Raw genomic sequence first — 23,733 nt, forward strand, 5'->3', positions numbered from 1 at the left:
AAATAATTATTATATATGTATGTATATTCAATTTTTTAGGCAATTTTGTAAGCTGAAAACTCAACTATAACTACAAACTTATACACTTTACATCATCTTTATTATGGACTATATGAAAGAAAAACTTTCAAACTAACATATGTAACATTTAAATTTTATGTTTAATATAAAGAGCATATAATCGAGAAAGATTTAAGTTAAATTTGTAATCTACTATTAGCTTAGCTGATGTGCTAGAAAAAAAACCTTAATTGAATAACCAAAATATTTACGTGTGTAAAATAAATAAACATGTGTCAAAAGAGCTTTTATAAACTTGTCAGTCTGTTTTAAACATTTTTTTCGCGCCAAACACATTTTTCCATATAGCTGGCAGCGCCGTCGAAAGTGCTGCCATCAGTTGGGCAAAATAAAGCTCAAAGGACACAAAGGAGCAGCATAAAATGAGAAAACATGTGTTCGCTTTCTCGCAAAATCGATGAATGAATGCCAAAAGCAAAGTTTTTGATGCGTTTCCCCATTTCCACTGTCACTTGGCGATTACGCGAACAACACAGAAAAGCTGCGGCAACGTCACGTCATTAAGTGGTGCCGCTGCTCATAAAAAGTAGAAAAAATACTGACTGCAGCGACGTTACGAGTATCCAAAGTTCCGCATGACCTTATGAAAGTGTTCGAGACAAGAGTGAATTAAAAATCTAACAGAAACTCTGGAGAATTCGAATTCCGGTCAACTAGTTACCACACACAAAGCTGTAAATCATACCAAACGTTGCTGGGGTGGCGGTTGAACAATTTGCAAAAGCAGCAATTACCGCATTTTGTAAAGCTCTGAAAATGGGGATTACAGAACCACAGAGTACAGGAGCGGTAAATAATCCGACTGTGGCGTCTACTGTTGAGAGCAAACAGTTTTTAACTTTGGACAAATTTCGGGAAATATTTAAACATGTTGAACCAAATGTTCAAATCAATTCATTTGAGGTACGCCTAAGCTTACATATATTAAAATATATGTGTGTGTATATATAAGTATGTTGTCTCTGCCATTATAGTTAGCTCCGGGTTCCGGCCGTGGTGACAATTATACGGCATCGTTATATCGCATACACTTGACCGGCCAACAACAAAATTTAGAGGATGCTAACGAGAGTAAATGGGAACTGAATGTTATTTGCAAGGTGTTGCCTGAGAGTGTGGTGCGACGTGAGGCGTACAAGAGCGACAATCTATTTCGGTAAGCCTTTTAGAAAATATTTAAACAAAAATATCTTAATTAATATACTTCACATATATGTATATCTGCCAAACAGCAACGAGGTGGAGTTTTACACAACTATAATACCAGAGCTACTCAAATTTCAGGCCAGCAAAACGGGCGTAGAAGCGCCCCTTTTTAACTCCATACCCAAATGTTATTCCGCAAGAAATGATTTACTTATTATGGGTAAGTGTTATATGAGGCAATCCGGTAGAATGGCAAGTTTATAGTCTAATATTATTAAACTGATTGTTTTTATTAATTTATAATTATTCATATTTCTTAACTTTAATTCTTTATTATGCATCCATGTTTGCTTCTTTACGTAAATTGTTGAATTCTTTGCAAACATTTTTTTTTCTTTTTTTTTATTTAGTTTAAAGTATATTTTTAACTAAGATATAATCCTGGAAAAGGCATTAAAAGCTATTTCCTTTATGTTTATATGTATTTAAGACCCCGCAAGCTTTCTGTAAATTTTGTTATCTCTTGGTCACTGCTTTTCAAATTGACTGCTTATAGAATAAAGTTGTTAAAATAACGCAAAAAGTTACTTTTTTATTTTAATTTTTCGCTTTACAATATTAAAAACTATTAGACAGCCCGACGATTCCGTTTTCTATGTAAACGCCTGTATTTTCTTGGCGCTCATCTGGTTGCTCTTAAAATCTATAACCACGCTAATTAATGCTTTGTAAATTATTATTTAAACAGAGGACCTGCGCATACGGGGCTTTGAGATGCCGGATCGCATCAAGGGACTGAGTATTGAGGAAACAGAAGCTGTCCTGCTACAGGTAGCACAATTTCACGCGCTCAGCTTGGGCTATAAGTTCGAACATCCCGAGAAATTCGCCAAAATGTGCAGCATGGTTAGCGAGGGTCTATTCTGTGCCTCCAATGCCAGCTGGTATAAGAATTATTATGAACGTCTGTCAAAAAATGCCATTAAAATGGTATCCGATGTGCTACCCGCAGACTCAAAATATTTGCATGCCTTGCGAGACTTTGCCGAAAGCTCCTCGTTTTTTGGCCAGATGGTGCATCTGGTTAGTGCCGAATCACCATTATCGGCCATTTGTCATGGCGATTGCTGGGCCAATAATTTCCTGTATCGCTATGAAGGGGATCACGAGCGTGTTCTGGAGGTGGCACTGGTGGACTTTCAATTAATACGCTACAGTTCCATAGCACTGGATATTGCCAATTTGTTATACTGCTGTACTACGAAAAAGATGCGCGACGCCCACTTGCAGGCGTTGCTGAAAGTTTACACTGTAGAGCTCTACAGATGGCTGGAGATTTTATGCACCACCTTGCCTGATCATTGCAACACCCTGGACAAATTTCAAGCACTGTAGGTTTAACGTTTTAACGTGATTTCGTAATCAACATTTCATTTTATTTCCTATTGCGCAGCTTTGCTTGCGAATTGAAGACTTTTGGTCGCTTTGCGCTGGGCCTGGCTTTGGATATAATACCCATTAGCACTTGTTCCTCGGAGGATGCACCCGATTTGTATTTAAATCGCAATGATGAACTAGCAGAGGACGGCGCGCCCGAATTAAACTTTCCGCCCAATGATTTGTGTCGCCAGAAAATGTCAGAGATTGTCATAGATATGGTCGATGGTGAAATGCTTTAGGGTCGGCCAGCGATATAACAGATAAAAGGCCCGTTACAATTGCTCTATGGAGTATTTAGCCAAACCTCCATACGTTCTAAGTTTACTTAATACCTACCCAGTAAATATGTTAAAAGCTGTAGCCAATAATTTAACTTTAACTGTCGTTCTATTTATAACGATTGAGCGCGCAAGACTTAAAGCAAATGCAAAGTATAGTATCTAGTATTTAATTAGCCAACACAAGTTTAGTAAATATGTACTTTTAAATTTATATTCAGCTGCTTTATTCGCAGTTACATTTTCAAAATTTAATTGCTGCGCCTTTTGGATATGCAACGGAACATTTGACATTTTCCAGACATTTTTGAAACACACACTTAGATTAATGTACGTTACATTAATTTAGCCATTTAGCCTACGTTATAAACATGTGTACATTTAGCTCAATATTTGGGCAATAGAAATATGTAGTGAGCTGTATGTGTACAATATACATATTTATAAATTGTATGCATTGTATGTTTTCTATAAAAAATTGTTTACCAGAAGCAAACGCAATAAATTACAGACCAACCGCTAGGGCTAGTAGTCTGCCTTGGCCACCCAAGTACCTTTGTTGCCCACCACGCCTTTATCACAATATTTACGCAGAAACTTAAGACCCGCTTCAATGGAGCGTTCCAACTCTGACTGTGATTTGGCACGCTTCGATTCGGGTGGTCCATTGGAGGCTGCATCGAGGTCATCGGGGGGAGGTATTGTAGCTCCAGCTGCTTGTGATGTTGTGGGACTGGCATCATTGTCATACTCGTTAGCCGACTGATAGCTGCGCCGCTGAAATTGTTTCTCGCGTTTCGTGGAATGAAACATGCTGAAGTCCTCGCTTGCGTTGGACGTCCAAAATGAAGTCGAGGGAGCAGCGCTGTGAAAGTTTGTGCGTTTTAGCGGCGTCGGATCTGCCTCTGGCATGGGTGCGAACTCTTTTTGGCGTAGGGTGCGCTGTTTCTCATTCCATTGCTCCTGTGACATGGGCAAGCGCTCTGCCTTATATTTCCATTCGGTGGATTCGTCGTCAACATTTTTAGGTTTTGCCACACCACTCTTATCCTTGTCCCAGTCACGTACGTATGCCTTGCGAAGCTCGTCGCGTATAGCTTCCTCGTGTGCCTTTATCTCTTTGAGTTCCTGCTCCTTCTCACGTTCACGTTCTTTTTCCACTACGTCTGTGGCCGCTTCTGATGCTTTGAGCTGTTGCTCGTTCTCGTACTCTTCCTTACTAATGGGGGGTAACCCATTGCGGGCACGCAACCGATTTTTAGCCGCTAATACGCGATCGGCCACTAGTCGATCTCGTTGAACTCGCAACGCATCTCGACGAGCTTGCTCTGCTTGTGTGGCTTTTCGTGCTTCTTCCAATTTTTTTTGTTGCTCCTTGCGTTCCGCCTCGTCCGTCGAAAAGGCATAGTAGCCCACACCATGTGTTCGTGCTTCATCGAAGAAAACATCTTGATAGTGCACATCCATCTTATCGAAATTTTCTTGCTCTTGACGCTCCCAGTTAAGTCGCTGTTCATCGTGCTTTGTCATAGTTGACAGCAAATCGCTGCAAACGCTTTCTGTAGGTCGCGGTCCAAAATCTGGCTCATCATTTGCTTCGCCATCATCGCTGTTATTGGATTGGGCGCCCTTAACGTCAATCATCCAATTTGCTTTTGTTTGATCCAAGCGCTCCGGCATGCTCTCCGCTAGCTGCTTGTCACGTCGCTTTGCCTCAGCCAGATCTTTGCGCAAACATTTGCGGGTGCGTCCCAAGCAATCTGTGTACTCGACTTCGTCGTCGTCGTTACCCTCGTCATGAGCATTGCTACTATCACTGCTAGAGCTGCTTAAACGTTCCCGCAGCGCGCAGCCCTGTTCTTGATCCTCAGACTGCGCTTCCTCCTGCCGCTTACGATTAAACATAACCAGGCAATTGTCATCTGAGTTTAAGCTGCCTCCGCTACGACTCATACGATCGTAGAACTTACTCTTCGCTTCCAGCACACGCCGAGACTTTTCCAACTGTCCAGCATCTTCAGTTTCATACACCTTTGCGTTATCATCACGACTGACCTCCTTGTACCTGTGCTCCTGTTCTTTCTTGCTGCTGGACTTGGCGCCTGAATTCTTGGTAGGACGAAAGTCAGTGGCACACGTCTTTGTGGCTTTGGCGACTTTGACTTCTTGCTGTTTGCGCAACAGCTCGGTCTTCAAGCTTAGTAATGAAGAAAGGTTCACGCTTATGGCCTTGTTTGGATCATTCATTCTGTTAAATTGTTTTTATCGTGTTGAATTAAGGAAAACTAAAACACGAACTCAGCAACAACAGCTGATTAGCTTCGATAACTAAAATTCTTCTCTTCTGCCGATATGTATCGCGTTTACTATCGTCATTGAGAACGACAAGTAGGAATACAATATTGTTATTGCGATTTACAAGTACATACTGGTAAATTTTTATGTCCGAGTCTGAGTTTCAATATGTTACACGCAAGAAATGGATGGCACGTAAATGTCTGAGACGTCGGGATCGCCACAAATCGGAGAGTGATTATTTAAATGACTGTCCGGACGTGAACGTTGACAAATTCCAAGAGTAAGAGTGATTAATAAGGTTATTAATTTATAACATCAGAAGCCAATGTCTTGGTTTACTTTAGGCGTCTAGAGAAGCTCTGTGGAGTAATGAGCCAGAGCGACTATTTCATCATGTCAATGGAAACTCTGCAACAGCAACTGGACAAACTGAAGGCGCCCCTAAATCGAATTGTTTGTCTAGGCTTGGGACCATTTACCCGCACTCACCAGGCATTGCATCAAACAGCATTTATATTGAGTACACAGCGGTTGCACAAAATTAAAGAATCCATATACTTTGATCCGGTTTTTCGCGAGTCAGAAATGGAGCTACTTAGACGCTTCAACGGCATAATAATGCCAGAGGACTGCGCTGGGCAGCATGGGGCGAATGTGCCAACCCTTTACTATCTTCCACACTGTCCGCATGCTTTAATGCACAATCTATTGTGGTATAACTGGAATTTCAGCAACTTGCCGAATGTGTTATTAATTTCAAATAGTTTTGAAATGTTAAATATAAAAAAACCTCTAACGCGATCGAGGAGTAAAAGCAACGGTAACGACGACGACGACGATCATATCGCAAGAATAGCAGCGTACTGCACTGAAATACCACTGGACGATGATTACGAACAGAACAATGTATTTAATGATTTGTCACTGCACGTTTTTCTGTCAGAAAACTTGCCCAAAGCAGATGATGCTGAATTTTGGAGGCGTGATGCGGCACCTTTAAAAGTATGTGAGGAAGAGCTAATTACGATCGATGCAGAACTAAGAGCGCTGAGTATACGACCTTAAACACATGCAAAGTAAATTTGTATCTTATTTTATTTTGTACATTATAATACAATACAATAATACAATATGTGAAAATTGTCTGTTGCCTCAAAGACACATAAACTTTTCCAGAGCTTTGTCTTGCTCTTCCTCCGCTCTGGCTGCTGCCCTTCTGCGCGCTCGGTAAATTGATTTCTTCGACTTCTTGTAATTTATACGCGCCTGTGTTTTTGCTTGAACTTTTTTTGGTGGCACCTTTACGGCTATTGGCTGCTGTATTGGTTTCGCACCTTTCTTTTGAACTGGGAAGGCAAGAGGCAATAAGTTTCGCTCCTCATGCATGCGACTGCAGAGTGTTGGTGAAATTGGGAGGTAACTAGTGTTATCAGTCCAGAAATTATCATCGGTTGGAGTTTCATTTAACAAATCAGACAATTTAAAGCTGTGCGCTGTTTTCCCTACTGTTGGCTTGCAGAGCAAGAATTTATCTTTGTATTTTTGTGTATATCGCAACACATAATCTCCACTTGGCACTGAACGCAATAATTTTAGAAACTCGTAGAAATTGCAAAGAAACTGTGGCATATTTATATGATAGCATTCCCGCAGCTGCTGTTCTAATCCCTCCACAGTCAACTGTTCCTCTAGCAAAGGAGTGAAACCGTGCAATGATATGCGTGTGCAAAGACCCACATTGGACTGTAACAGCTTTAGCTGTAACCAAGCTTTTAGCAGCTCATATTTGGTCATTATCTCACAGCCACATTCAGACTTGCTTTCCAGTTTAATTAAGTGACAGCCTACTGCCTGATTCGCTGTCCTATCCTGCACAGCTGGTATTTCTAGGCTTGTATACATTATGAAGTTTTGCCCGTCATAGGCCGTGTTCGCACAGTTAAGGCGCCATTTAATGAGCGCCGAGTTGGTTTTAAGCTCAGATGTGCAAATATCATTTAAATCACATAATTGCAATTTGTACTCTGCGTTTAAATTTAAGTGGCGCTCACTGTCATCACATTCGAGACTAGCTATATCGTTTAAAACATTTACGCTCCCGTTGTCCGCAAACCTTACCCACTGTGCCTGTCCAGGTTGTGAGGAGTATGCCCGATAGGCTTGATTTATCACAGCACTATTCGTATGCCATCCGCAACTGCGTGCCGGCAAAGGGTCTTTGAACTCAATGCATTTGTAATCACTGCCTTCGGCCTGATGTATTTTCAACAACATTTCCTTTGGCAAATCCGTGTAAGAGCCAGCTAAAAGCAGCATTAACAATGATTCTAGAGGAAGCACAAACACGTCTGCCTCAGTTTCTCTATTATGGTTGTCCTCAAAAGTATTTACAGCTCCCACGACGCTGGCATAGCGTTCCAATCTTATGTGCAATGTGTATAATTCTTGTTTGGTCACCTTTACTACTGGCCATAGACGGACTTCACCTGTACGTTGGATCAGCTGTACGTGTTCTATATCTGCTATTTGATTGTTTAGACTTTTACATTGTTGCAGTTGCGGAAAACCAGAATATGTCACATAGCTCCTTTCAAAATTGGGCAGTTGCTGAAGTAATTTTACTTGCTGTTCATACCATTTTCTATAAAGACTCACAAGACGCCTTATAGGCTCATATAGAAGCTCCTTTTGTGTGCGTGCATAGTTGGAGATGTACTCCTGAACTAACTTCTGTTCCTTGCTGCGTATAGTTTCCGTTTGTTGCCATATAACCAAATCATTTTCGGAGAGTGGCTTATTTCGCTTCCATGCTAGCAGAACACGCAAACAGGCAGACTGCTGTTCCCTAGTCAGACTGGAATAATGGCCTTGGGGATTTGGGAACGCTACCGATTGTTTCTTTTTGGCATAATCATGTAAGCTGTTGATAACGGGCTTCCCAGTCCGCGGATCCTCCAACGGACAATTGTAGCACGTGAAGATTTGCGAGGGCGCTTTAACCTCCTCCTTGAGTATTTCGTGATTGACGTCATTAAGAAATGCGAAAAGGGTGTCATCTACATGCTCAAAAGATTTGTTGAATATCTTATAGGAAGGCTGATTTCGGAATACAGCATTTCCCTGATATAAAACCGCGCTTGAAGTCGTGCTCGCTTCGTCCATCATCAGTGGTGAACGTAAAAAACGATACATAAATAAAAACTGTCTATAATCGATATTTATTCGATGACAACTCATTTATTTAAATTGAATTTAACAGTATAAATTATTGATACTCAAAATGGTTGGCAGAGTTAAGTATTTGGTTCTAGATCAAGTTTCCTTCAAGGCAATACGATGCAGCTAAATCCTAACCAATCACATTCAAACTAAAGGTTGGTTTTTGATATATGTACGTATCTTTGTATATAGGTTTTATACAAATTTAATTGCTAAATATTCGGTAATGATTTTTGTTCCGCACAGTTAAGTAGATAAAATACATAAATGGAATTTGTTCATTACTACATCAAAATGTTCACACACACCTCAAGCAGTTTTCAGTCGGCTATCAACCAAACAAGATGAATTCAAGTTTGCTAATTTTCCTACTTTTGGTAATTGTTTCTAGAAGGTAATAATAATAAATTGATAATTTTATTTATTTTTATTTTCAGTGGTCTGTTTTTGGTGCCGATGCATTCAATTATACCAGCTGTGATCAGGCCAAAAAACCTAAAATGGTACAAAAAATAAGCCCCAAAAATTACATTACTAAATTACATTAATTAATGTTACTTTCGTTTTTCATTGTGCAGCTGAGCTCGTGCTGTAAAATACCAATATATAGTGAGATCAGCAAGTCCTGCAGGAAATCTATAATTCGACAAAATAAAACAACAAATTGGAATGAAAATAAATTGGCACTAAACGCGGTAATTATAGGAAAATATTATTTTAAACAAATTTTGTATTCTAACTTATTTAACTTTTTAAGTGTACTGCGGAATGCGTGTTTAAAAGTAGCGGCTACCTTCTGTCGAATGGCTCGGCTGATCTACCAGCAATTCAAAAAGACTTAAAGCAACGTTTCAAGAACGATTCTGTTCTAGCGAAAGTAATGAATGAAGCATTTAACAGCTGTGTGGACTATGGTATGTAATCTTTGTCAACTGCAACCTGATTAATAGGAATTGATAATTCATTGCAGCCCAAAAACGAACTGTTGAGTTTGAGTGGCTGCACGTGAACATTGACTGCAATTATTATCCTGCTACTTTACTTGCCTGCGTTATGGAGCAAGTCTATGAAAACTGTCCATCGTCTAAATGGAAAAACTCAGACGAGTGTGAGTCGATGCGTAAATATTTAATTGCATGTGATGATGTGCACAACAGTAATTAATGGTTATTAGAAGTAATAAACAATTCATTGAGCAATTTTAAATGCTGTATTTTAATTACTGACTAGTGCTAGTTATCGATAAGTTATCAAGAAGCGGTTGGCACATCTCTAGTTTTATTTTAGGTAGTGCCGGCTATATTTTATATTTATAGGAAATATTTTAATAAAATCTTGATATGAACGACGGTAAGTGTTAAATTTAATCGTATAAACCTTTATGTAAACAACCGTCTTCACAGAGGAAATCATAAAACAGCGCCTGCTGATCGATGGCGACGGCACTGGCGAAGACCGCCGTCTCAATGTGTTGTTAAAACAATTTCTTAAGTGGGCGAATTCTAAAAACGAATCTCCAGAGACAAAGTAAGACGCAAAGCCAAATTACCCAGGTGTTTAGTAATTTTATACTTTTCTGCAGCCAAATAATGTATGGCCGCCTAATGGCCCAATTCGCACAGTGTAAATTCGCTGCTCTAAAAAATGTACACACGCTCAAGATGATCAGTGAAGAGCGCGAGCATTACAAAAAGTTAGCAGAAGCGCACGAGGAGAGTATTGAGGTGGCCAAAGAAGAAATTGAAGCAAGCAAAAAGGAACTGGTGATAGCTAAGCAAATCCGTAAAAATAAAATGGAGTACGATCTATTGGCTGAACTGATTGCTGAACAGCCTGACCGCAAAAAGACGGAGAAACAGATTGAAACTATTAAGAAGGAAATCGACCAGTTAACACACAAGAAACTTAAATTGGAACGCAAGTTTCAGAAGCGACGCAATGATTTTACTTTGCTCATGTACACAATTCATGAATTGGAACAGCAGTTGGAGAATGACAATAATTCATCCTCAACCGAAAGCGAAACTGAGCAAGATCAGGACGCAGATGATGATGATAACAATGGGATAATGGAGGTCAGCGATGATGATGACCTAATCAGTCCCACCAAATCGGATAGCGCCCGTGGTAGTCTGAACAAGCTGCCATCGATTTCAACAGAAGATTCAAAAGAACGCATGTCCGTTGAGGAAGATGCTGTGCTTGAGTTGAGCATTGATAAAGACGAACACGATGTCGCGATTGTTGCCAATTAATTAAAAAAAAAAAAACCATTCCACAATTTTGCCACAACTTCTTTTAATTTTATGCGCCGTTCTATTCATTTTGAACATTGAACTTTATTTTGGCCAAATCACCCATGCCACATTCGATAATGTCGCCAGCCTTGAATGGCTCTGAGCCATGAGGTGTTCCCGTAAGTATAAGATCGTACGGCTCTAAAGTCATGTACTTCGAGACGTAAGAAATGATATCAGGTATTTTGAAGATTAAATCGCCCGTGCAACCATTCTGCTTAAGTTCGCCATTAACTCTGAGCCACAATGGAAGCGTATGCGGATCGTCTACATCATCATAAGGTATGAAACGTGATACTGGTGTCGAGGTGTCAAAGCCTTTACCCAGCGTCCAGGGGCCGCCGCTGGAACGTGCTACACCCTGTTCATTTTTTGTCATGAAAACTTTGTACAGCTTTTTATATATTACTCACCAAATTGCATTGCGCGGTAAGATCAAGGGCCAAACAATAGCCTCCAACATATTTCATAGCATCTGTCTTTGGCACATTTTTGCAACGTTTTCCAATAACGACTCCAAGCTCCACTTCATACGCGACTTTGGAAAAAACCCTTGGCAACTAAAGAGCAGAAATAATTAGTAAGTAGAGGTCGAATTTTTTTTTAACCTTTTACAAGGATTGGATGGCCTTCGGTTAGGTAAGATGTCGTCGGCTTAAGGAACACCAATGGTACCGTTGGCACGGGCACATTACGCGCTTTCACTGCACACCTGTGTGACATATAATGATGATAACCAATTTCAGCATTTTTAGTAACGGTCGGTATATTTTACATGTAGTTCAATGCAACCCCAACAATTTTTTTGCCGTTGCATACGAAGCTGGCAACATCCTGATTGCGTTCGCAGGCCATTAGGCAACGGACAATGCGCACCACTGAAATTAAAAAATGAGTAGAATTTGAAACTACTTCAAATTTTGACTAAAATGAGACTGTTCAAAGCTAGAGCTTCAAGGTGGTGTGATTGTGACAACTGCGGTCATTTAATGGGAAAAATGAACGCGGAGCTTTTGGAAAGAGTGGAAAGCGAGGCGATCGTCACTTACTTATATATGTGAGTGTTGAAATTAGGACTGAAGGTTATCTGGAAGCGCGCCCCTCTCGCTGAGAATAGTTTATCAATTAAATAACATTTGACACAAACAGAAACTGGCCAGTGTTGCTCTCTCAGTCGAAGTTCATTATTTGGCTGCGAGGAATCGATACTAATGCTTGTACTCACATTTATCGATAGCGTGCCAGCACTACGGCCATCTAAGCTTATGTGTGAGAAAATCGAAAATATATGTGCAGTTCGTCGTGTATAGTTTTAAATAAAATTGTTTCGGACTTTATATTAAATAAGTTTCGAAGTGTGTGCACTTTGCTGGCAAGAGCACATCACTATTTAACATAGTAAAACCAGTATAAATAATTTTATGTATAGGAGTAGAAAATGGAATGACTTGCCAAAGCGTAGAGCATTTCGAGTGTGTTAGAGAGAGAAAGCGGTGATGCAAACGTTGCTGCGCCGCTCCGTGTTGCCACTTGGCAGATAAAATTGTAATTTGTATGAATACTGTTAAATCCGAAATGGATTCGCAGATAGTTGATATGCAAATATATTAAATATTTATGAGAACGGACAGAATTGAAGAAGTGTTTCCTGTTAAATCTGTTCGACAATATTCGCGCCAATGAAACATAGTGATTAGGGCAAGTTGGCAGCTCTAGTACTCTCGTGCTCATTAATTAGTTCGCATTTTAAGGAGACGAAGGTAAAATTTAGATAGCGACGCGTTTCATGTAAAATACAACCATTTTACAATAAAATAAAAACTTTGTGAAAATCCTTATCACTGAGTGCGTGTGTGTCGCGTATATGTTGCAAACGCAAGCCGTTTGCTCAAGCCCAATAGCCAGTACATAGTTACAAATATAAAATAAAACACAAGCTAAACAATGATGAAAATGGAGACTGACAAAATGGACGAGACTAACAACTCCAACGCACAACCTGTAAGTTTATTTGTAGTATGCAATATGCATACAATAATTAAACAATGTAAATATCATTAACCTATGACACAGACTGTGTTTGTGTATGTTGAAAGCATACATACATACATACATTATGTATAGGTGTACATAGAAGCATACATATTGTATATATTGTACATACATATATCTACAAAATATTCAAGGTGTCGCTTTTATTTATTATACGCACGTACATATGCACATGTACAATAATACCTACGTGCATACATACATACTATATATACTATTGAGTGTATGTTTTTATTCTCGCTTGCTTTTCATTTCTCTTAACCTTAAACTTTCGCATTTGATGCTGCGACAGGCGCAATCGTCAATTTTAGCCAAATCTCTGCAGCCGCTCTGCAAATATGCTGAATAATAGTTTTGATTTTTTCGATCGCCTTTTGCATCCATTATAGGGTTCATAGGTATAAATTATTTAATCACAATCAGTGCAATAGGCAGTCTGCGCTTGGCAGGTACTATAAATGGAAACACGCACATGGATACAGCCATATATTTAACAAATAAATCTATTTTTTTTTTTTTTCAATTAACTGGCCTTGTTACTATCAAGTGTATTTACACAATTATGTATGAAATAGTAGCACATGTTTATTTATTTTCTGCGTACATTAAGTCGCACAAAATCAGTCGCTTTGCTTTGTTTGTATTTATTTTATTAGGCGTAAATATGATATGTGTGTGATAATGAAGGTCAGTATTGCTCAAAAACCCACAGCTACCTATAGCAATTTTTTGTATGTATGTATTTTTTGTGTCCAAATTTGTATATAAATACATACATATATATATACTTATATATATTTTTTTTAAATTTCGGCAACAATTAAGTCGAGTAATTAAGTTTGTTTGGGCGTGCACAACTTAGCTGACTGCGTCATTGTTGTTGTACTTTTGAGACTTAAATCAAGGTAGTTTCGCTTTAAATTCATTGATATAAACATATTGCAACAGCGGCTACGTGTACTTAACTCAGAAGGTGTTGGTCGTGAGGGCTTGACTTCCTTAAATACGTAAGTGGGAATTTCACAACTGAATGATATTAGTTTTTCTGGCTGGATTAAAACATTTTCTCCCCCAAAAATACATCTAATTTAATTTGGTTTGTCCAGAGCATAGCCATTTTCGCATTAAATATCATTGCAGTTTTAAATAATATATTTTTTATAAACTCCTATATATATATGTATGTATGTATGTACGTGTATGTATGTATGCCTGGCTTTAGACATGTTCACAAGGTCTGAATCTAAACTTTAATGCCACTCGAAAATATATATACAGGCGCAAAAACTGCTGACATTGAAGTTAACTTAATTACTAAAAATCCGTCATTGTTGTTGGCTTATTGTTTATAATTAACAGAAATAAACAGCGTCCAATTGCTTCAAATCTTCAAGTAATTTCGTAATCAAAATACCTAATTTTTATAGCTGTTCAATCACCTTCACAAATCTCACTTGATTGGTTGAAACTTGATATGTTTATATTTACTTATCGAGATGCACAGATCGTTTGCCAAAATCTATCACTTTCATTAATTATTTCACACATTACAAAGATACACAAATACATACATTTAAATTTATTTTGACCTAATTCAAAAATTAATATTAGAAACTAAGATCTTTCATATACATTATTGATTTTCGTGAAATGACGTGGAGATGATAGTTCTTTTAAAAACAATTTTATGTTTTAACAAATTATCCTAGCCTACTAGTTTTTATATTTGCTTGATGACATAACATTTTTGTCAGTTAAATTTTTTGAGCTTCATTGTATGTAATAAAAAGTTTTGTATTGTAATCAAAATTCTCCAAAATTGTTAGAATTCTTTTTTCCCTTCCACCCGAAGACTAATTAAGAAGTTTGGTGAGATAAGTTTGTCAAATACCAGCCACTCCATTTTTCATGCTAGTCTATGTATCTAATTTTGTCTTTGTTTATTTTTATTTTAGTCGTTAGAGTTTACACCATATCTGTTTTGCAAACACTTTCGTGTAAAGCTCAAGTTAATTGCTTAAGCGAAAAGTTGGCCGTCTTCGTTGCACAACTTCGGAGCACGCTATCATTTTTTTTTAGTTTTTAGTTTTGTTACTAGACAACCTACTTTTGAACATTTTAAAGAGTGTGCCCTCTGACTCATTTTCTGACGCGTTTCATAATTAACTTGTGTCTCTTTTCCTACAATTTTTCATTCGCTTGGACACATCAGTTCACAACAACAATGTTGTACGATCCGGTGCGCAAGAAAGACTCATCGCCCACATATCAGACGGAGCGGGAACTCTGCTTTCAGTACTTCACCCAATGGAACGAGGCGAGTCAAGTGGATTTTGTGGAGCAGTTATTATCGCGAATGTGCCACTATCAGCACGGACAAATCAATGCCTATCTAAAGCCAATGCTGCAGCGGGACTTCATAACGTTGCTGCCAAGTAAGTAACGCCACACCATAATTTTAAATTAGCCCAAGCCATGCATCGTCTACTTGGCATCGGGAGAGAACTGTTTTGGAAAAAGAAGTTTAGTAACCCCCATTTTTAGATTATAGAACGTATATTTTACACCATAACGACCACAAATTGTGGTAATATAGTATATTAACTAAGCCAAGCAATTTATTTTTTTGTTAAGAATAATTATTTCAAAAGTATAGTGTTCGACTTTTCTACATAAGTATATAAAATGATATCTATTATTTCTGAACAAATCAATCAACAAAACCTAATCGTGAATAATGTATATTATACCCTGCAGTGGTAGCAACGAACCTAAAGGGACAACTTCAATGTAAGGTTAGGTAAAATAAAGGTAACGAACTACTTGCTACTTAACTGTTTCCTCTTTGTTGCCGTGCAACTTTCCCCCACCACCACCCCTGTGCTGCTTTTCTGTTGGGGGTTTCTTGCTGGAGTTGTTGGCACTGTATGCTTGTTGACTCAAAGGTCATTGCTTCCATAAAACGTGCGTTGCCGGAACACAAATACAACGATAAAAAAAAAACGAGCAGCTTAAACAAAAACTGCAAGCGTTAACAAAATTATCGAAAAAATTTATTTTTGAAGCGTTTAATAAAGTCAGCAAAAAACGGAAGAAAAAAATGTATGCTTATAGTTGGTAAACAACATTTTATTGTATTATTATCACCATTAGAGATAATTATTGAGAGGTTCGAGCTTATTATCTCATATATTAATTAATATGAAGCCATAAGGCTATTCAATAGTGGAACTTTATGAAAAGCTAGTCTTATCACAGCAACTTAAAACAACTCCACTCATATATCGGTTATATTCCTGCAAACAATTTAGATTTTGGCTATCAGTGGTTCCCAAGTTATAATGTGAAACTGAATATAAAATTGAAATTAAATTTTAAGGACAATTTACTTCACGTAAAGTCCACCTTTTTCCTTTAATAGCAATTGAAATGAAAAGTATCGCGAATGTTAATATTTTCCGCTCTTTTGGTATTATTTTTAAATTATTTTGTGTATCTTGCATCATTCAGTTGTTCCGTTATTTTAATCAATTGTGGATGCTGATCCCAACATTTCTGAAATAATTCATTATTGAACTTGATGGAAACTTTTTAATATTTTATCGCAAGTAGTTGAACCAAATTTGATCCCTGTGTTAATATTTTTCAATATTTCTTTCAAAACTATTACTACACAATCTAAATATCAACTTTTATATTTATTTAATTTCGTATAGCTGACCAAGTTTTTGAGGTCAATAAGTGTACAATATAAAGCAGATTTAAAGAGTTCAAAGAACAACTTTTGATTATTGGATTTTAAAACCTTTCCCTTCAATTTCACGGTATTTGTTTTAATTTAAAGTTATCTGTTTTAAGTAGGTTTGCCATTCACTGATACCCAATACATGGCTCAAACTTATTCCTGTTGATTCTTCATCGTGAAACTTTCTTCGAGAACAAAATGTCTGCCATTTGAACATTTTTTAATATTCTTGAAAATTCCTTATAACATTTTTTACATATTGTTGAATCCAAATGAAGGTTTGAGCATAATTATAGATATCAAAGATACTAAGATATCAAACCAACTACTTCGCATGTTAAGGCATTGATTGCACTTAAATTTTTATCTTGACAGCCAGTTTCTTCGGAATAAAAAGTCTTTAATAGCTTTGAATAGAATTTGATTGAACTGTTAAACTGTCTCCGCCATCAAAGAAGAACAGCATTAGGGTTAAGAAGTATATAACGTTAGAGGAAAAAGAAACCGTGTTTACATTGTAAGGCATGCACTTAAAGGCCAGTCAACGAGACGACAGAGATGATGACGAGGATGATGAGGACGAGGACGTTGACAGCATGAGCCAAATCGCCGGAGTCGTTGTCTATATGTATCTGCTGTGCGAGTTATGTACATTTTTAATTGTGTTTGGGAAATGCAGCGCATGCACTTCAGACAGCCGCCTGTCAATGCGATTGCAAGCCGCTTAGCCCCACAATGTTGACAATAATCGAGTGGATGGATATATACACAGATAGATATACTATACATACATACATACATACGTGTACGTGTAAGTCGGTCGATGGGTTTTGTGGAGGTTGTAGTGGTAGCCAAGGAGAGGCAGAAGTCTTCTCCACTCCCTCAGCCGAATCGTTTTTTGATGCCGTTAGGTGCGTCGCTCTTGCCTGTATCTGTCTATCAGTCAGTCAGTCTTTTGAGCTGCCGGTCGATGCCGTTATATGTACGTACTTAACAGCAACAGTTTGCGGGTTGATGTAGTGTGGGTGGAGTGCCGACATAGGTGACAGACTTTAGAGAAATGTTAAACATTATATTGTTTCCAGGTAGCACAAATGCAATTAGTAAGGGAATAAATATTAGTATATAGTATTACCAGTTTCCTCCACAACAACTTTCTGTATTTACAATTTCACGGGAAACTACTAGCCTCTACAACGGATCATAGCTGCTTACAACAACAAAATATTATTATTTTAAATTTTTTTATAACGTTACTATGGAGTTACTAATGGAGAATTTCTCTACCTTAATATATCGTAAGCCTTTAAAAGTGTATTTTTTATTCCAACACCAATTTATTCATGTTTATTTTGAAGATAGATGTGTAAGAATCAATCTTCTTCAGCAGTTAGGAGCTCGGGAATGGATTTATTATCTTAGTACCTAGATGGCTTTAAATTTGGGGTTTTAAGTTATTAATATAAATTATTATATGGTCCAAAGAACTGGATAATCATTTGACAAATTTGGAAATCCATTAAATCGCTTAACGTTACGAGCTTAGGAATTTTCTCAGACGAAAATACGCTATACTTGTATTAATATATTAAAATGCCGAATGGCTAACTGGGAAGCTGTTGAATCTGGCGGCGGATAGTCTATTTTACAATTATCGCTGACGCCCTTCGCTCTATTGATCACGCGATTATTTCTGAACCATTGATATATATTTATGAAATTTAGTTATTTTGTCAAGTATAAGTAAAAGGTAAAATGTGTCATTATTTTAGATGACGAACGTTAAATAGTCGAAATGTTGTTGCCTTCTATAAATAATTGTTTTGACACTAAGCTACAAATTCACGGGCAAAGAAAATACAGATCTTAAACTGGTCTCCTTTGAATTCCCATATTTTGTTACCATAAGCAATACATTTGTGTTAGTTGACTAAGCTGGACTGGCAGTTTGTTGTATTGGAATGGTATAGTGATATGGTTAATTAAATTAATATGCTTAAACCAAATGCTTATGAATACAATGTTACTTCAATCCCATAAAAACTGAAGTTTTTTTTTCGTAAGAATCTTCTTGAGCCCTTTCGACTCCTGTTTAATACTCGTATATGACTGCATTAACATTTAGGATATCAACATTTTGTAGAGGCGTGAAGTAGTTGCGAAATTTTTTTAACATTTCTTCTTGTCTATTTTTGGCACACAGCGATAATTTAATATATGTATGTATTAGTTCTTTCTATTAATCTAGGTTTTTGTTGTAGTGATTATCTAACGTGTAATTCTATAACATCATATATATCATTCGTAGAAAAAGGTCTGGACCACATTGCGGAAAATATTTTATCGTACTTGGATGCAGAATCTCTCAAATCGGCTGAATTGGTTTGCAAAGAATGGCTGCGCGTCATCTCCGAGGGCCAGCTCTGGAAGAAGCTCATCGAACGAAAAGTGCGCACAGATTCGCTGTGGCGTGGTCTGGCCGAGAGGCGCAATTGGATGCAGTTTCTATTCAAGCCACGGCCTGGGCAAACACAACGACCGCACTCATTCCATCGTGAGCTGTTCCCCAAAATCATGAATGTGAGTTCATACTTGTATATAATGAGGCCTGTTCCCGTTTCCGATTTCTAAATTGGTAAACTTTCCTTTACTCGAGCATTTTTTAATGCTTTCGCTTCAAATCTAAATTGTAACATCTTAAGTGAAAAAATTTTACTCGGTCAGAATTTGCAAACGGAAACCGACTTGATTAGCATCTTAATCATATAACAACTAAATTATTTCTTAACCTGCAGGATATTGATAGCATAGAAAATAATTGGAGAACCGGACGTCATATGCTGCGACGCATCAACTGTCGTTCGGAGAATTCAAAGGGTGTCTATTGTCTGCAGTACGATGATGGTAAAATAGTGTCCGGTTTGCGTGACAATACTATTAAGATATGGGACCGCACGGATTTGCAGTGCGTAAAGGTAAGAAAGGCAATCATAATCTGCATATAAAATGCACTTTTTATGGCCAACTTTACACGGAAATCGTTAAACAGACGCTTATGGGACACACGGGCTCAGTGCTTTGTCTGCAATACGACGACAAGGTCATCATAAGTGGCTCATCCGACTCAACGGTGCGTGTGTGGGATGTCAATACTGGTGAAATGGTCAATACGTTGATACATCATTGCGAAGCGGTGCTACATTTGCGTTTCAATAATGGCATGATGGTTACCTGTTCAAAGGATCGTTCCATTGCTGTCTGGGATATGACATCGCCCAGCGAAATAACTTTGCGTCGTGTCCTCGTCGGTCATCGTGCCGCTGTCAATGTGGTTGACTTCGATGAGAAGTACATTGTCTCGGCCAGTGGTGATCGTACCATTAAGGTCTGGTCGACATCGAGCTGTGAATTTGTGCGAACGCTAAATGGCCATAAGCGTGGAATTGCATGTCTGCAATACCGTGATCGATTGGTTGTCAGCGGCAGTTCGGATAACTCTATAAGGTACGATTTTTGAATACCATTCTACGCGTTCCATATCTTTATATTCCGAACTATATATTGCAGACTCTGGGACATTGAGTGCGGTGCTTGTTTGCGTGTCTTGGAAGGTCACGAAGAGCTCGTCCGTTGCATACGCTTTGATACGAAGCGTATTGTCAGCGGTGCCTACGATGGCAAGATCAAGGTTTGGGATTTAGTGGCAGCGCTGGATCCGCGAGCCGCCTCCAACACGCTGTGCCTAAATACGCTTGTGGTAAGATAATAATTTCAGTGCATTTCCAAATTATTATACCTTTTCCCACAAACAGGAACATACTGGACGAGTTTTTCGACTTCAATTCGACGAGTTCCAGATTGTTAGTAGCTCGCATGATGATACAATTTTGATATGGGACTTTCTCAATTTCACACCCAATGAAAATAAGACAGGCCGCACACCATCACGTAAGTCTAGTTCTACTACCTACATTTACATTTCGAACGGTTAACTAACTATGGTTTTTGTTACAGCGGCCCTTATGGAACATTAACATTTTGTAAAAATGCAGCTCCGCGACTTTCAACTATACTCATCAAGCGACGAGGATGGCAGCAATAATAATGGTGATGATGATGAAAATGATGTCGATGTTGATGATGATGATGACTATAATATTCGCGAGTTGTTTGAAAATGAATTATGGAATGATAATTAGCCAGCACACACAGCATTGAGACCCGTCTATAATATTATGAACCCAAGATACAGCGATCTCTGAGCGTAAATTTATACTGAAAGCTTCTAAATAAAAAAACGAACTAAATGAAAACATGAAAGTTAAATGAAAAACACACATGCATAAAAAATAAAGGAATCAATTAAGTTATAAAAAAAGTAGTTAAATGCTACAAGAGTACATATATAAAAAGATATTTTTGCATGAATTGGCTGTTAGGTTTGAAAACATAACAAAGCACATGAACAGAAACAATATATTAGTTAAGTAGACATTCTTAGGCATAGTGAGATTGTAAGATGGCCAGTCGATCGCTCACATGCTGCAAGCACATTTGCGTTAATACATATTTGTGTGAAATTAGTTTTAATCAAATAGAAGATGAACGTATATTGCATATATATTATATAGTGTCCTGATCGTGCGCACCACGAAATTGGCGAAAGTAAATTGTTTTGTAAGAATAGCTTTTCCATATGCATATTTTGTAACTTAATTTACCATCATTTTTAATTAAATGTAATAGGTTTTTTGATATAAAGTTGCCTAAAGTTTGTGTTAATATTGTATAAAAAAGAAAAAAGTTTATAATAAATTATATATTTAGGCCTAAAATGTAAGCATTATTAAAATCAACCTAAAAAGTTGGCAATAAACAGCTAAGTTATATATGAATTTAATTGCAAGTGTGTGGAAACTCCTAATTTTGTACTAGCTTATGTGCGGATGTGCAGACACTATCGGTTAAATGTATGTATCCATTTTGAAAGAAAATGTTTTCCCTTAGTCCAAGCATTAAGACATTAGGTCTGCTATTGTACTAGATCCTTTAGTAATAATTATTTGTAGAAATTAGCCAATTCCCAAGTCGTTTGTGCAAAGATCTTTAATTATGACCAATAAACTTTTTGCTACAATACAATTTTCTAAGAATTGGTCATAATTGATGCATGATACGTATTTATGTATATAACATTAATAGTTTATGTTAAGCTCAGTTATATACAAATTAAGTGGAACCCAAATTGTGTAAGCAACCACAAATGTATGAGTATTTAAACTTCCAACGTATATAAGTGCGAATAACCTTGTTTCATGCGAATGCAGCCTGTTGAATACATATTAAAAGAGCTGCCACAATTTGGATTAGCATAGGAAACATATAGATATAATGAATTGTGAATAAATGCTATTATTAAACAATTGTCAATTGTATTCATTTTGAATTAACAGTGTTGAAAAGAACAGGAATTACGAACAAGAAGTCTGGTAATAGAGCTGCCAACTCGTTCTCAGTTCACTCTCGTCAGCTGCAAATGCGTAGGCCGGGCTCCAGCGTTTATTAAAAATTAAAATTATGATGGAATGGTACATTGGAAATGTGTGGCAGGACAAGACAAAGGGGCTGTCTAAGAAAGTAATGACTCTACAGTTTAGCAGTCTCGACAAACCGCTACCGGTGAGCAGCGTGGAATTCAGCGTGAAAAAAGCTCCCTTAAATTTGGGTGCGCGTCCAAGCAAATATCTGGCCGTTAGTGGAGATGGAGCTCAACAACTACATAGCCTGACAATGGGCAACGCAACAACGCCCATTGACTTTTATTTGGAGCTGCTGCTGCAACAATTTTTATTAGGCGAGACGTCAACGTGCAGCATAGAAACCAAGACCGGTGATATTATCGAGTTTCAACTGAAGCTGGAGCGAATCACAAGCAATCAGCAGGTGGAGAAGCTTACTGCTGCTGAAATATACGATCTGGCGCTGCGCTATAAAACGAATGGGGTGGCTATGTTCAAGGACTATCCAAAATTCGCCTTTGATTACTTTATACAGGCGGCCAAGTTGCTAATTACCTACAAACCGTTTGACAAACTTACCAAAGCATCAAATGGCATTGATGGAAGCGAAGTAGAGGCCTTGTTTGTACAAATACAAACCAATCTGGCGGCATGTCTTCTGCAGGAGAAGCGCTACGAGCATGTTATCTATCATACAGATTTTGTGGACACTTTGGAGAATCCCAGCGAGAAAAGTGTATATCGACGCGCCGTTGCCTTTTATCATCTCAAGGAGTTCGAGAAGGCGCAGCGCACCATTGAACGTGTGCCCAACTACGAGGAGAAACGAGAATTCTGCAAATTGCGTGACAACATTGCCACTAGCTGGAAGAATAGCGATGCACACTACAAGTCAGTTGTGCAGCGCATGTTTAGTTAAAATCAGTCAGAAATCCATATTGTATTTAATAAAATAGCTTAAATTTATCACTTAGTCACCGATTAAATATATGTATACTAATGTATCAATAGGGTGACGAACTCTGAAATCTTCATTAAATCTAGCATAGATTAAAGCAACTGCATCGTGCTTTCATCTTTATTGATTTGGGGTATTGATGGTTTATTCATATTTTAAAATAATTAACTATTGTCCCGCAACGTTCTATTTAGATTGCCACCTGTTTAAGAAAGTTCCTTGACAGTGCTGAAAAGTGTAAACAAGGAAGTATTATTTACGTGAGCCCCCAATTGTTTTATGAAATCAAATAATATTATTATGCATATGTTTTATTTAAATTATATTTATTTAATCACACTTAACATAGCAAACACAAATATTGTTGTTCTTAATGTTTTGCAGTTGTCGTTTGTTTTTGAATGCATTTTAAATGTATGCCTGTTTTACGATAAAACATTTCTTTGCAAATGTAAGATCCGTTTTGTTTAATTTTCATTTTATTTTATAGAAATTGTAAACGTAAAAAATGTATTATACCTTCTTTTACATACATATATATATATATATATATGTATATATACCAATATATATAGATATTGATTTTCAAATTATATGTAATTTGAAATTGAATTATACAGAAATCTAATGCAGAATGTTTTATTAGAAAGCAGCCAACATATCTGAGGACATCTGAAAGGATAGTCACGAGGCATGGAAG

At 37.6% G+C, this 23,733-nt stretch overlaps 9 protein-coding genes across 12 annotated transcripts; 6 read left to right on the forward strand and 3 right to left on the reverse strand.

Moving 5' to 3' along the window:
* Positions 1-366: 366 nt before the first annotated feature.
* On the forward strand, positions 367-3,025 carry LOC115623435. The gene is made up of 5 exons (XM_030517781.1): positions 367-984; positions 1,056-1,237; positions 1,314-1,447; positions 1,976-2,618; positions 2,681-3,025. Exons 1-5 carry the CDS (start codon positions 838-840, stop codon positions 2,904-2,906), a joined length of 1,332 nt encoding a protein of 443 aa, XP_030373641.1. The 5' UTR covers positions 367-837; the 3' UTR covers positions 2,907-3,025.
* A 118-nt stretch (positions 3,026-3,143) lies between these two features.
* On the reverse strand, positions 3,144-5,230 carry LOC115623434 (coiled-coil domain-containing protein 174). Its single transcript, XM_030517780.1, has one exon. The coding sequence runs from the start codon at positions 5,190-5,192 to the stop codon at positions 3,471-3,473; it is 1,722 nt and encodes a 573-aa protein (XP_030373640.1). The 5' UTR covers positions 5,193-5,230; the 3' UTR covers positions 3,144-3,470.
* Positions 5,231-5,351: 121 nt separating this feature from the next.
* On the forward strand, positions 5,352-6,386 carry LOC115623539 (SRR1-like protein). Its single transcript, XM_030517921.1, has 2 exons — positions 5,352-5,523; positions 5,588-6,386. Exons 1-2 carry the CDS (start codon positions 5,387-5,389, stop codon positions 6,306-6,308), a joined length of 858 nt encoding a protein of 285 aa, XP_030373781.1. The 5' UTR covers positions 5,352-5,386; the 3' UTR covers positions 6,309-6,386.
* On the reverse strand, positions 6,349-8,405 carry LOC115623861 (little elongation complex subunit 2). The gene has a single exon (XM_030518406.1). It carries the CDS (start codon positions 8,403-8,405, stop codon positions 6,396-6,398), a length of 2,010 nt encoding a protein of 669 aa, XP_030374266.1. The 3' UTR covers positions 6,349-6,395.
* A 401-nt stretch (positions 8,406-8,806) lies between these two features.
* LOC115623862 lies at positions 8,807-9,626 on the forward strand. Its single transcript, XM_030518407.1, has 5 exons — positions 8,807-8,839; positions 8,900-8,965; positions 9,041-9,157; positions 9,220-9,376; positions 9,433-9,626. Exons 1-5 carry the CDS (start codon positions 8,807-8,809, stop codon positions 9,624-9,626), a joined length of 567 nt encoding a protein of 188 aa, XP_030374267.1.
* Positions 9,627-9,723: 97 nt separating this feature from the next.
* LOC115623467 (THO complex protein 7) lies at positions 9,724-10,743 on the forward strand. Its single transcript, XM_030517829.1, has 3 exons — positions 9,724-9,812; positions 9,866-9,989; positions 10,045-10,743. The coding sequence occupies exons 1-3, from the start codon at positions 9,803-9,805 to the stop codon at positions 10,715-10,717; spliced, it is 807 nt and encodes a 268-aa protein (XP_030373689.1). The 5' UTR covers positions 9,724-9,802; the 3' UTR covers positions 10,718-10,743.
* LOC115623468 (acylpyruvase FAHD1, mitochondrial) lies at positions 10,743-14,267 on the reverse strand. Of its 3 annotated transcripts, none has more exons than XM_030517831.1 (5): positions 14,251-14,267; positions 11,535-11,637; positions 11,375-11,471; positions 11,173-11,319; positions 10,743-11,120 (listed from the first exon to the last, which is right to left on the reverse strand). In XM_030517831.1, exons 2-5 carry the CDS (start codon positions 11,612-11,614, stop codon positions 10,779-10,781), a joined length of 666 nt encoding a protein of 221 aa, XP_030373691.1. In that variant the 5' UTR covers positions 11,615-11,637; positions 14,251-14,267; the 3' UTR covers positions 10,743-10,778. The 3 variants fall into 3 exon arrangements, with proteins under 3 accessions (XP_030373691.1, XP_030373690.1, XP_030373692.1); XM_030517830.1 differs by lacking the exon at positions 14,251-14,267 and adding an exon at positions 11,809-11,935; XM_030517832.1 differs by lacking the exons at positions 11,375-11,471; positions 11,535-11,637; positions 14,251-14,267 and having other exon boundaries at positions 10,743-11,113; positions 11,173-11,298.
* Positions 12,054-20,934, forward strand: LOC115623466 (beta-TrCP). Of its 2 annotated transcripts, none has more exons than XM_030517827.1 (8): positions 12,054-12,760; positions 15,024-15,246; positions 18,865-19,136; positions 19,352-19,531; positions 19,606-20,060; positions 20,124-20,313; positions 20,369-20,504; positions 20,571-20,934. In XM_030517827.1, the coding sequence occupies exons 1-8, from the start codon at positions 12,704-12,706 to the stop codon at positions 20,588-20,590; spliced, it is 1,533 nt and encodes a 510-aa protein (XP_030373687.1). In that variant the 5' UTR covers positions 12,054-12,703; the 3' UTR covers positions 20,591-20,934. The 2 variants fall into 2 exon arrangements, with proteins under 2 accessions (XP_030373687.1, XP_030373688.1); XM_030517828.1 differs by lacking the exon at positions 12,054-12,760 and adding an exon at positions 14,566-14,680.
* Positions 20,935-22,088: 1,154 nt separating this feature from the next.
* On the forward strand, positions 22,089-23,134 carry LOC115624422. The gene has a single exon (XM_030519159.1). The coding sequence runs from the start codon at positions 22,134-22,136 to the stop codon at positions 22,992-22,994; it is 861 nt and encodes a 286-aa protein (XP_030375019.1). The 5' UTR covers positions 22,089-22,133; the 3' UTR covers positions 22,995-23,134.
* Positions 23,135-23,733: the final 599 nt, after the last annotated feature.

This window comes from Scaptodrosophila lebanonensis, unplaced genomic scaffold, assembly GCF_003285725.1.
Source record: "Scaptodrosophila lebanonensis strain 11010-0011.00,11010-0021.00 unplaced genomic scaffold, SlebRS2 tig00000053-arrow-pilon, whole genome shotgun sequence".
Lineage (NCBI taxonomy): Eukaryota > Metazoa > Arthropoda > Insecta > Diptera > Drosophilidae > Scaptodrosophila > Scaptodrosophila lebanonensis.